The sequence below is a fragment of the Budorcas taxicolor genome, chromosome 10 (genome assembly GCF_023091745.1).
Source record: "Budorcas taxicolor isolate Tak-1 chromosome 10, Takin1.1, whole genome shotgun sequence".
Lineage (NCBI taxonomy): Eukaryota > Metazoa > Chordata > Mammalia > Artiodactyla > Bovidae > Budorcas > Budorcas taxicolor.
Window position 1 is genome coordinate 10,486,035 of NC_068919.1, and position 13,672 is coordinate 10,499,706.

A 13,672-nucleotide genomic window follows, 5' to 3' on the forward strand; every position below is an offset into this window, starting at 1 on the left:
CTTTCTCTGTCTGCTCCAATTTATAAGTCTTACTTTATCCAGGGACAAGTCACTGTGTTTTTCTGACCGAGTCTTCCCTTTATACTTTGCCTGAAAGAAAGTGAAAGTGAGACTCTGTGACCCCGTGGACTGTACAGTCCATGGAATTCTCCAGGCCAGAATACTGGAGTGGGTAGCCGTTCCCTTCTCCAGGGGATCTTCCCAACCCAGGAATCGAGCCCAGGTCTCCTGCATTACAGGCGGATTCTGTACCAGCTGAGCCACTAGGGAAGCCCCACTTTGCCTAGTTAGTCCCTTTTTACCCTTCAGAATAACAAGATTCCTTTACTTGGGAAAATATTCCTTGATGCTTCCCTGGAACCGGAGAGATTTTTGAAGGAAAAACAAAGCAAATCAACAAACCTTTGATGGCATCTCTTTGCTTTCAGCATAAAGCGCTTGGTCTGGCCTTCTGTCTATGTCTGTTAATCGTTTGTGTGTTATCGGTTGTTAAAATCACTGATGTTTGAATTCTTTTTGTTCTAGTAGGCCTCTATTAAAAACAAACAGCAAACAAAACCAGCCTACCAAAACTACTTGTTAACAAAGCAGAAAGACATAGATTGGTCCAATCACTTAAAAACACTAGGACTTAAGAGGGGTGAAAATCAGTGTTAATTGGATATAACGGATTTATTTTTAATGATTTTTTGTTTATTTAAATAAAATCATGCATACGGTGAAATATAAAACTATGTCTTTAAATAGGTTTGTTATCATCATTTAAAAGTTAATAGACTTTGTTTTACCACGTTCAGGTTTATAGAAAAGTGTTGTGTTTTTATGTTATATCTAATAAGTCATCAAACCTAAGGTTACCTAGATGTTGTCCTGTGTTATTTTCTAAGAGTTTTATAACTTTGAATCTTACATTTAGATCTGTGGTCCATTTAAAATGAATTTTTGTGAAAAGTTTAAGGTCTGTAGATTTCTTTTTCTTTCTTTCAGACATGGATATCCATTTGTTTCAATACCATTTGTTGAAAAGACTGATCTCTTCATTTAATTGTCTTTGCTCTTTTGTCAAAAGACTGCTTGACTATTTGTGTGTGGGTTTGCTTTTAGATTCTTCCATTGATCTGTTCTTTTACCAGTATTACACTGTCTTGATTACTGTATCTTTTTGGGGGGGGGGGCACTTTTTTTTAATTGAAGGATAATTGCTTTACAGATTTTTGTGGTTTTCTGTCAGACATCAACAAGAATCAGCCATAGGTACACCCATGTCCCCTCCCTCCTGAACTTCCCTCCCCATCCCACCCTTCTAGATTGTCACAGAGCCCCAGTTTGAGTTCCGTCATACAACAAATTCCCATTGTCTGTCTGTTCTACACATGGTAATGTAAATTTCCATGTTACTCTCCATACATCTCACCCTCACCCTCCTTCCCTGCCTCCATGTCCATAGGTCTGTTCTCCACCTTTGTTTCTCCATTGCTGCCCTGAAAATAAATTCATCAGTACTGTTTTTCTAGATTCCATATATATGTGTCAGTATACCATATTTATATTTCTCATTCTGACTTCACTCTGTATAATAGGCTCTAGATTTAGTGACTAGTGAAGTTGAATGGAGAGTGCCAGTCTCCAAACTTTATTGGTATTGTTTTGTAGGTATTTTCTTGAAGAGACCTCTAGTCTTTCCCTTTCTATTGTTTTCCTGTATTTCTTTGCATGGTGACCAAAGCCATCCCCAAGAAAAAGAAATGCAACAAGGCAAAATGGTTGTCTGAGGAGGCCTTAGATAAATGATGGGAAAAAAAATTTATATAAATATGGAGAAAGCTACTAGATGCTGGAAAAATCTTTTTTAGAGTAGGCAGATAGTATGGAATTCCAGAATACCAGAATATGCAGAGAACCGGAATAAACTAGAGACACAGTTAGAAAAGGATGTGTCAGGCAGTGGTCTTGTAGTAAAACACGTGAGTCATGGAGATGAGTGATGCAAGCAATCAGTGCTTCTCATTCTCTCTTAATTCCGCATTTCAGAGTCCCAAAGTCCTGAGATGATAGAGAGTTTGCAAATGTTTACAGGCTATTCCAATTGGATTTCTTTGCAGTGAAACTTTCTTGTTCCACAGCTCTTGGATAAGCACAAGAATACAGAGAGCATGGTAGAGCTTCTGGACTTGTATCAGATGGAGGACGAAGCCTACAGCAGCCTTGCAGAAGCCACAACTGAACTCTATCAGTATTTACTGCAGCCATTCCGAGACATGCGAGAACTTGCTATGCTACGAAGACAGCAGATCAAGGTATTTTTCTTAAAACCTAAAATGTTACCTACCTATTTTGTAGTTCTCAGTCTGGCTGGCTATGCATTTTAATTATTAGAGGAGCTTTTATAAATGTAGATATCTGGTCTGTTGTTCCCAAAGATGCTAGTTAGGTAGTTTTGGGTTACACAGAGCCTGAATACCTCATTTTAAAACCATCTGAAAAGGTGACTGTGCTGAGTAGGCAGGGTTGAGAGGACATTGTCTAGTCTAGTCCTAGACTTCTTTAGCAGGAGTTTTGGGAACATATGTTTTGGGAGGACCTTTTTAAAAGTTACAAGGCCTTAATGGTAGAGCTTTAAACTTCATGACATTTGATTTTTGTGTGTAAAGTAATACTACATTTTTTGAGGTGAGTGTTAAGGGTTTGGTTTTATAGCTGACCTCAAATCAATGTTGCTGTTTAATTCATATGAAAATATTGCTGAACTAGGATATTAAATTTTTTTTTCATAATGAGTTAATTTGGAGCATTATTTAATAAATATATATGTGAGAAATTACTAATTATTCTGAGAACCTTATGCTTGGGGGCAAGAATGAGTGTATATTTGAAAAAATATAACAAAGTAAAGCATGTCTGTGTGTCTTTTTCCCTTTAATGAATCAACATGGAGCCATACAGACCATCACATAATTGATGTGTTCTCCTTTATTAATAATTTTGAAAAATATGGGCATTTTGGGAAAAAATGGCAGTTTTATCATAAACTTGGCATTTTGGTTAAAGTGATAAATAGTAACTAACAATTTTTAGGCACTACAGTTTCCTTCAATTTTTAAAAATGAACTGTAGAATTTTTGCCAATTGAAAACTTGACTGGAAGGCAGGAATGAACTAGAAGACATGGAGGCCCCATCTTCTAAACTGGTTGCAGTGCAGAGCAGACATACTCCATACAGCTGAACATTGACTGTCAGCGTCTAGTGAATTTTTGCTTTCATATTAATTATTAATATATCATGATTTGTATAGGAGAAGGAAATGGCAACCTACCCCAGTACTCTTGCCGGGGAAATCCTGTGGACAGAGGGGCCTGGTGGGCTGCAGTACATGGGGGGGTCACTAAGAGTCAGACACGACTGAGCAACTTCACTTTCACTTTTTACTTTCATGCATTGGAGAAGGAACTGGCAACCCACTCCAGTGTTCTTGCCTGGAGAATCCCAGGGGCAGAGGAGCCTGGTGGGCTGCCATCTATGGGGTCGGACAGGGTCGGACAGAGTCGGACACAACTGAAGTGACTTAGCAGCAGCAGCAGCAGCATAATTTATATTGAGTATTAACATTAGCAAATTGATTGAACCGCCATGTCAGACTCTGTTGTCCACTAGCATCACTTACTACTACATTTTTTCTCCTGGGAAGCAGAATATATGTGAGGAGGAACAGACAATTTTTTTAACAGACAATATTTTTTAAACTGATAGTATTTTCAGAGGTAAAAATGGTTATTTTACTTCATTGGTCCTCTAATGATGTATAATGATGAGCTAGAAAGAGAACAGGAACAAATTTGTGCCAAAAATTCAACTACTTAGACATAATAATGGACACATTTCTTATAGAAATACAAATTGTCAAAATAGGTTCAAAGGAAAATAGAAAAAATTTGGTAGCTCGATATTAACAAAGTTGAATTCATAATTTAAAGCCCTGAGGTAAGCATTATCCAGATCAAATGACATTACAGAGAAAAAGAAAACTACAAATGAATATCCCTTATGAATGTAGATGTAATAATCCTTAATGTAATATTGAAAAATAGGATTCAATAATATACCATGACCAGGGTTTATCTCAGAAAGACAAGATTGGTTTAACATTACAAAAAGTAGTCAATGTAACTCACAATATTATCAATAAAGGAAAAAAAATCAGTGTCTCTGGGTGCATAAATGCATTTGATAAAGTTCATCGCCCATCCATGGTAAAATGTCAGCAAAGCAGGCAGAGAAGGGAACTTCCTTGATCTGAGAAGAGTGAAAGTGTTAGTCGCCCAGGCGTGTCAGACTCTGCAGCCCCAGGGACTGCAGCCCGCCAGGCTCCTCTGTCCATGGGATTCCCCAGGCAAGAGTACTGCAGTGGGTAGCCATTCCCTCCTCCAGGGGATGGATCTTCCTGACCAGGGCATCAAGTTTGGATCTCTTGCATTGCAGGCAGATTGTTTACTGTCTGAGCCACCAGGGAAGCCCATCCTTGACCTGATAAAGGGTATTATGTAGAGATCATTTAACATCATATGTGATGATGAATGATTGAATTCTTCCTCCACTAAGATTGGTAACTAAACAAAACTGTCTGCTCTCACAACTTTTATTCACTATTTCTCTGGCATTAGGGGAAAAAGTAAAGCTTTTTGTAATTCATAGATTATGTGATCACACATGTGAAAAATAATCTAAAAAAGCTACTGGAAATAATCTGTAAGTTTAGTTACAAGGTCAGTACTTAGAAATTCAGTTGTATTTTCTGTCTTCCAGAAATGAAACTGAAATAGAAATTTTAAAAAATGCTTGAAATGTTTAAAGATAAATTTTATAAAATCTATTAAAGGACTGTATACTGAAAAATTATAAAATTTTGCTGAGAGAAATTAAAGCATACGTAAATAAATGGGAGATAGACCATGGTAATAGATTGGAAGAAAATCTATTAAAATAGTCAATAATGTTCACATGTCAGCTCTCAGTGGATCTGTAGATGCAAATTAAAATTCCAGTAGGATGGAATTTAAAATAGACCTGTGGCTACATATTCAATTAGTTTTTCACAAAGGTACCAAGGCAGTTCAGTAAGGGGAAAAAGAATAGTCTTATCAACAAGTGCTGCCAGAAGTGGATATCTATATAGAAAAAATGAACCCTAGTCCTCCTTATGTTACACCATACACAAAAATTAATTTGAGTACATCTTAGACCAGAACATAAAACTTACAGTATAAAACTTTTATAAGCAAACTGCAAAAGGTTTTACAGTCTTTGGGAAGGAAAGGCAAATGTTTTTTTTAGATACAGTGCAGAAAACTTGGGCCAAAAACTAATAAAAAGAATGATAAATTGGACTTCACTAAAATTAAATATTTTGCTATTTGAAAGATTAAGGAAATGAGAAGGCAGGCCATACACTTGAGACAAAATAACTTGTAATATCAATATATCTGAGAAAGGAACTGTGCAACTCAGTAAGATAAAACCCCCAAATTTTCAGTATGAGCTAAATATTTAAAAGGACACAAAGATATGGCCAATAATCACATGCAGAGATGTTCAACATACTCACCTAGGAAATACAGATCAATACCAGAGTGCAACACTGTACACACTCAGCTAGGAAATAGAGATCGATACCAGAGTGCAGCACTGTACACACTCACCTAGGAAATAACAGACTGATGCCAGAGTGTGACACTGTATGCACTCACCTAAGAGATACAGATCGATACCAGAGTGTGACACTGTTACACACTGATTACTCAAGTGAGTGAAATGGAAATATTTTGGCCCTCCCAAATGGTAGTGAGGATGTAGAGTAATTAGAATATTCATACATTGCTAATAGGATTTTAAAGTGGTACAGCCACTTGGGAAAACAGCTTGACAGTTTCTTCAAAAATTAAATGTATACAGTTGATCTTTGAACAACCCTTGGATGTGGTTCCAGTACCTGCCATTTATACCAGAATTCTCAGATGTTTAATGGCAAAAAAGCTTTCCAGATTCATGGTTCCCCATCTGTGGATTCAACAACAGCAGATCTTAGAGCACTGTAATATTTGTTGGGGAAGAAATCTGCATAGAAATGGACTCATGCAGTTCAAACCTATGTTGTTCAAGAGTCAACTGTACATATCTTACAACTCAGCTGTTTGTCTCCTAGTTACCTATACAAGAGAAATGAAAACATCTGTTCACAAAAGGAAAAACTTGCCAGTGTTTGTCCCGACTGGATTCCTGGTAGCCTCAAACTGGAACAGCTCAAATAACCATCAATAGGTGGATGAGTAAATAAAATGCGGTATTTCCATGTAATAGAATAATATTCGACAGTGCAAAAGGTGGTCTTCCCTGGTGGCTCAGTGGTAAAGAATCCCACCTGTCAATGCAGGTTAAATCCCTGGGTCTGGAAGGTCACCTGGAGAAGGAAATAGCAACCCACTCCAGTATTCTTACCTGGAAAATTCCATGGACAGAGGAGCCTGGCGGGTTACAGTTCATGGGTTTGCAGAGTCAGACATGACGTAACAACTAAGCAACAACACAAGACACTGCAACATAGACACACCTCAGAGTCATGCTAAGTTGAAGAAGCCAGATACAAGAGAATAGACACTGTGTGAAGGGGTGGATGGCAAAGTGGTATCGGAATATTTTGGAGGTGACAGAAATGTTTTATATCGTGATTGTAGTGGTTGTTTCTTGGGTTTATGGCAATCAAAACTCATCAAGTCACTACTTTAGATTGATACACTTGATTATATGTAAATTAATTAAATCCCAATTAAACAGCTTACAAAAAGTTGTGCTGAGCGAAAGATGCCAGACATAGAGTATAAACTATGCCTCCATTTACATGGAATTGTAGAAAATTGTTCTGAAGAGTTGTTGCCTGTGGTGGGGCCGGGGAGATTCTCTGAGAGGAAGCAGATGTAACAGAATCCTTTGGAGAGATTGATGTGTTTTAAATCTTGATTATGGTGGCTGTTAACATGGGTATAAAACTTTGTCAAAATTTATGTTTAAAACATGGTTACATTTTGTTGTATATAAATTATAACAGGTGATTTTTTTAAAGAGAAATGAGCAAAATGTACAAGTTTATATAGAGACACAAAATGAGGTGATCAACATAGCCTGAAGACATATGATAAAAGAGGGATTAGTGAGCTTCACTATTGAAGAATAAGAATTCAGTAGGAAGTGAGTACATATGTTTGTATTAGAGATTGGAATTGAGAATATTCCATATATATAAGAATAGGAATGGTATAATAAACAGGCATAGTACTTGGGTTTTTAGACACAGTAAATTATTCAAACCTTATTGAATCACCAACCCAGCACCATGTGTGGAGGCCAATAAGTGGCATGGCTGGGACTGAAACACATTTGACTGCAAAGCCTGTTCTATTAGTTTTTCCACAGGGTATGAATTGTTTGGTATGCCTCAGGTCTAAGGATTTGTAGGAGAGAAGGTATGGTCAGGACCTAGAAAGCTGTATCATCCTATGGAGTTTGACCTTTATTCTTTAGCCTCATCCCTTTCAGAAGCTCCCAGACTTTAATGTACTGGTTCTTTAACATGTGAAAAATGTGACCCCCAGACAGTGAGAATCAGTATCACCTCGAACCTTGTTAGAAATACAGATTCATGGGCCTTACCTCAGATACCCTTAACTGAAGCTCTAGGGAAGAGCCCAGCCATCTTTGTTTTAGCAGGTCTTCCTGGTAAGTATGACACACTGTAAAGTTGAGAACCACATGTCCAATAAAATCTGCAACGGCTAAGGTATGGAGCACACTAAATTCTAAGATGCATTCACTTCGGGCCTCAGTTTTCTCATCCATAAAACGAAAATTAGACTAGATGATTCTTGAGGAGTTCCCTGGTGGTCCAGTGACTAGCGCTTTTCACTGCTGGGGGCCAGGGTTTGATTCGTGGTTGGGGAGCTAAGATCACACAGCCATACAGCACGCCCCCCTCCAAAAAAAAAGAGAGAAGCTTAAATAACCAAGTAAAAGTAAATAAATTAGATGATCCTCTCTAGATTTTTAAACCCAGTGTCTTGATGAGTCACAGTGAGTTCACCTACTGATAGTCTTCCTGGATTAACCATAAGCATTTCAAACACATTGTCCACTTATTTTTAATAACTTGCTAAAAGTACGTAAGTACTAGAAGGCACCCTCAGCTTTTCCCTCCCCTTTGCATCCAGTCATATCATTTTGCAATTTGACTGTTTTCTGGTTGTAATTTGAATATACTCTTCTTCCTCCACCCTTCTCCTCCCCCAGGGAAATCTGTAGGTGTCTTTGTGTGAAATAGAAAAAGACACCCATCTCTGCACTATTCCAGCAGACAAGTGGGCATGTGCAGCAGTACAGATGGCTTGGCCAACCTCCTGGTTTTGTGCAGTGTGCAATTTTTACATCATTGGACGACTGTATACTCTACTGTGTACATTGTGAAATATATAGTGCTTGTTGTTTTTGTTCAGTTGGTAAGTTGTGTCCAACTCTGTGACCCCATGGAGCCCCTTTGGAGCCCACCAGAATCTGTCCATGGGATTCTCAGGCAAGAATACTGGAGTAGGTTGCTATTTCTTCTCCAGGGTATCTTCCCAACCCAGGGATCGAACCCACATCTCCTGCTTGTCAGGAAGGTTCCTTACCACTGAGCCACCTGGGAATCCCCGCTCTGCATTATATGTATGCACTCTACATATAGTGCTTAACACTGTACAATAAGATACTTATCTCTCACCCGAACTCTTTATTGATTTCCTTATCTTTAGATGCCTTTTACCTTCAAAAATGCATCATTTCATACTCTTTCCTGAGGATATTATATTTAACATTTACTTTGAATGTAAAAATGCATGAAATACATGATGCCGAATCTAATTATGTCATCCTGTTAGTCAAGAGTCATATAACTCCTGGACCTGGAAAATTTGCATTAAGATCACTGCTACATCAGTATATTCACAAATTTATCTTTGCATTTGTTTTACCCAAGAATCAGAGTGCTTTTTTAAAAATTACTATCTCAACAATAGAAGTAACACTTAAGCATCTCATATAAAACCCAGTATCCAAGCTAGTGATGTACTTTATAATAAGTAATTCCTTGCTAAGAAATCTGTGTTTATAAACTAGTCTCACTATCCTAGCTACCTAAACGGACACATACTTTTTTCCATGTTAAAAACAGACACTGTTTTCTTTCTGGCACTGAAATTGACAACAGAGGAGTCACTGTGTTTAGCACATGACCCAGCTGACCAGTGCTGTACATCTTCAGATTCTCCAAGTTAGGAAAAGAACTCAGTATCCTAGCTTAACGTCTTTGGTACAATAAACTATAATCACATTTTTAAACAGTAGGCTGTAGCATTAGCTACTGAGTTTTAGGAGTCAGTTGAAAACACAGCATTTAAAAAGCATAGCATGTTCTTCTGTGTATTTGGGTATATATGTGCGATGAAGGTAAAGATAATCCAACAACAAAGTACAAGTTATCTCCAAATACCAGATTTTTTATATTTTTTTAATTCTCATTTCTGTACAGTGTTTATGCAAGTGAAAGTTTCTATCTTCATGATCTGAGTTAAGATTTTTGAATTATGAGCACTGCTCAGTCTGTTTATTACATTTTCTGTTCTGTATTTGGGTTTGTTGGGATCTAACTGGAAGATCAAACCAGTTATTTCAACAGAGAACCATATGTATGGTTCTACAGAGAACCATAAGGCAGCTCTCAGGTACCAGAGTTAATTGCAGAAACGGCCCCACTCCTAGGATTGGGGGTTACAAAGGGAAAAGGTGAAGGATAGGCCCTATGAAGCTGACATTTGAGGAAGAAGACACTGCTGTTTGAGAGAACCAGATCCCTGGGGATAAAGCACTAACGTGCTGCTTTGTCTTGGGCACACACAATGAGGCCAGTTCTGCAGAGCTTAAAATAACTGCAGACTCGTTTCTTTTAACTTCTTGAAGAAGGTACTAGATGCTGAGATTAAAAAGCGAGACTGGAATGATGATCACAGAAACAGCAAACAGGAAAGTCAAGTGACACAGATAGGAAGATGCAAGGTGTCTCTTTGCTTCAACTCTGAAATCTCCTCCAGCCCTTCCTCCTGGCAAAGGCTAAATGTGGTTTTCAGAGCTCGAATCCTAGCATCACAAGGCAGAAGGTTGAACTTGGAGGTGATAGAATCTAAATACATTTTGACTTTCAAAGTCAGGGAAAAACTGTAGCTAACCTAAATTACAGTCTTAGGTATAATAAACAGATGGAGTTTAGTCACGTCATTGAAAGGGACTTCTGTCATAACGTGCTGAATAGGAATTTAAGTTTTGCTGCAGTGATCAATTTATTAAATCTTTTCTTCATATTTTGTGAATCTTTTGCTTTTTAACTTGTTTTAAATCGCAACAAATGAAAGCACAAAACGGTAATGGTTTTATTACAGAAAACAAGTTTTCTAGAATCTTAAATGCAAGTAAGTAAATATGCCACATACTGCCGAGAATGCCACAGTGGTTTCCAGTTGCTTGTCATGTGCAGTACAAGCTCCACAGCCTCCTCATGGTGATCATAGCCTACTTGTCTAGTCTTATCTTCCTCTACCTTCATCTGTTTTACCTGAACTCCAGGTAGGCTGGACTGCTCTCTGTCCTTTACCATACACTGAACTTAACTTGCCTCAAGGCTTTGCTGAGGTTAATTCTTATCTACAGCACACATTTTGGGTGATTCTCTTTTCCCATATCCTCCCCAGGTAGCTGTCAAAATCATACCCCTCCTTTAAATCCCTGTGCAATTTATGGACTTCAGTAAAGTTTGTTTGTCCTGATCTAAACAGCTAAATGTGTTCAAAGATTATGGTATCATAAATTACTTTTCAGAAAAGGTTTTAGTCAATTTATAGTTCCACCAGCAGTATATTATGTGTGTCTTGTCTCACTGTAACCTCACTAACCCTAGTTATTCTTGTTTTTAATTTTTGCTTAAGAAATTTAAATTTTTGCTTAGTAATTTTTCTAAATGGTTTGTCATCCTACCATCTAAAAACAATCAGAAGGTTGTGTGTTCATGTCACGTTGGGGTCAAGAGTGGCTTTTTTTAGGGGGTTCCCTGGTGGCTCAGATGGTAAAGCACCTGTCTGCAATGCAGGAGACCCAGGTTCGATCCCTGGCTTGGGAAGATCCCCTGGAGAAGGAAATGGCAGCCCACTCCAGTGTTCTTCCCTGGAAAATCCCATGGAGAAAGGAGCCTGGTGGGCCACAGTTTGTGGGGTTGCAAAGAGTTGGACACAACTGAGCGACTCCACTTTCTTTTCATCTAGAAACAGCTGTTTTGTGTCCTCTTCCTCCTCTCTTCTCTACCAGTTTATGTTTAACTGGGTTCTTTCTCTTCTACTTTTTATTTATATTGGAGTATAGTTGCTTTACAGAGTTGTGTTACTCTCAGGTGTACAGCAAAGTGATTCAGTTGTGCACGATACATATATCTGTTCTTTCTCAGTTTCTTTTCATAACTGGATTCTTTATTCACAGGAGAAAACATAGGTTCTCCCTCTAACCTGCTCCATGGCCTCCCATTAAAGCATAGTGCCTACCCTTAATAAGCCTTATTCCCTTTTCCTATTCACTTACACAGATTTCTGAAAAGAGAGTATTTACACATGTTTCTATATTTCCGTCCTCCTTAAAAACATGTATGGAAGTGGATTTTTATTCACTCTTTCAGGAAATATTTTAGATTACCTAGTTCATGCCAGGCAGCGTACTAGTGAAGAGCAAGCAAGCAGAGATACTGTGCCTTCTTTGCCCTCACGGAACATTCAGAGTGGGAAGCAGGTGATATAAACTAACATATGAGTGTGATAAGAGGTAAGAGCCAATCTGATCACAGGGACCACAGCCTTGTCTAACTCAATGAAACTAAGCCATGCCATGTGGGACCACCTAAGATGGGAGGGTCATGGTGGAGAGGTCTGACAGAATGTGGTCCACTGGAGAAGGGAATGGCAAACCACTTCAGTATTCTTGCCTTGAGAATCCCATGAACAGTATGAAAAGGCAAAACAGTAGGATACTGAAAGAGGAACTCCCCAGGTCGGTAGGAGCCCAATATGCTGCTGGAGATCAGTGGAGAAATAACTCCAGAAAGAATGAAGGGATGGAGCCAAAGCAAAAACAATACCCAGCTGTGGATGTGACTGGTGATAGAAGCAAGGTCTGATGCTGTGAAGAGCAATATTGTATAGGAACCTGGAATGTCAGGTCCATGAATCAAGGCAAATTGGAAGTGGTCAAACAGGAGATGGCAAGAGTGAACGTCGACATTCTAGGAATCAGCGAACTAAAATGGACTGGAATGGGTGAATTTAACTCAGATGACCATTATATCTACTACTGTGGGCAAGAATCCCTTAGAAATGGAGTAGCCATCATGGTCAACAAAAGAGTCCGAAATGCAGCACTTGGATGCAATCTCAAAAACGACAGAATGATCTCTGTTCGTTTCCAAGGCAAACCATTCAGTATCACGGTAATCCAAGCCTATGCCCCAACCAGTAATGCTGAAGAAGCTGAAGTTGAATGGTTCTATGAAGATCTACAAAACTGTTTAGAACTAACACCCAAAAAGATGTGCTTTTCATTATAGGGGACTGGAATGCAAAAGTAGGAAGTCAAGAGATACCTGGAGTAACAGGAAAATTTGGCCTTGGAGTATGGAATGAAGCAGGGCAAAGGCTAATAGAGTTTTGCTGAGACAACGCACTGGTCATAGCAAACACCCTCTTCCAACAACACAAGAGAAGACTACACATGGACGTCACCAGATGGTCAACACCGAAATCAGATTGATTATATTCTTGCAGCCAAAGATGGAGAAGCTCTATACAGTCAGCAAAAACAAGACTGGGAGCTGACTGTGGCTCAGATCATGAACTCCTTATTGCCAAATTCAGACTTATATGACCTTATGATTATACAGTGGACGTGAGAAATAGATTTAAGGGACTAGATCTGATAGAGTGCGATGAACTGTGGATGGAGGTTTGTGACATTGTACAGGAAACAGGGATCAAAACGATCCCCATGGAAAAGAAATGCAAAAAAGCAAAACAGCTGTCTGAGAGGCCTTACAAATAGCTGTGAAAAGAAGAGAAGTGAAAGCAAAGGAGAAAAGGAAAGGTATAAGCATCTGAATGCAGAGTTCCAAAGAAGAGCAAGGAGAGATAAGAAAGCCTTCCTCAGCGATCAGTGCAAAGAAATAAAGGAAAACAACAGAATGGGAAAGACTAGAGGTCTCTTCAAGAAAATTAGAGATACCAAGGGAACATTTCATGCAGAGATGAGCTTGATAAAGGACAGAAATGCTGTGGACCTAACAGAAGCAGAAGATATTAAGAGGTGGCAAGAATACACAGAAGAACTGTACAAAAAAGAGCTTCACGACCCAGATAATCACGATGGTGTGACCACTCACCTAGAGCCAGACATCCTGGAATGTGAAGTCAAGTGGGCCTTAGAAAGCATCACTACGAACAAAGCTAGTGGAGGTGATGGAATTCCAGTGGAGTTATTTCAAATCATGAAGGATGATGCTGTGAAAGTGC

The 13,672-nt window shown here is 38.7% G+C and overlaps 1 protein-coding gene and 1 non-coding gene across 2 annotated transcripts in view; both read left to right on the forward strand.

Annotated features, from left to right (window-relative positions):
- Positions 1 to 13,672, forward strand: part of JMY (junction mediating and regulatory protein, p53 cofactor) — a 71,857-nt gene that overhangs the window by 24,456 nt on the left and 33,729 nt on the right. Inside the window, exon 2 of the mRNA XM_052646725.1 lies at positions 2,124 to 2,297. Coding sequence (XP_052502685.1) covers positions 2,124 to 2,297 — 174 coding nt within the window. The remainder of the gene's footprint in view (positions 1 to 2,123; positions 2,298 to 13,672) is intronic.
- Positions 11,176 to 11,247, forward strand: TRNAC-GCA (transfer RNA cysteine (anticodon GCA)). The gene has a single exon. It is a non-coding gene; the product is annotated as a tRNA-Cys (tRNA).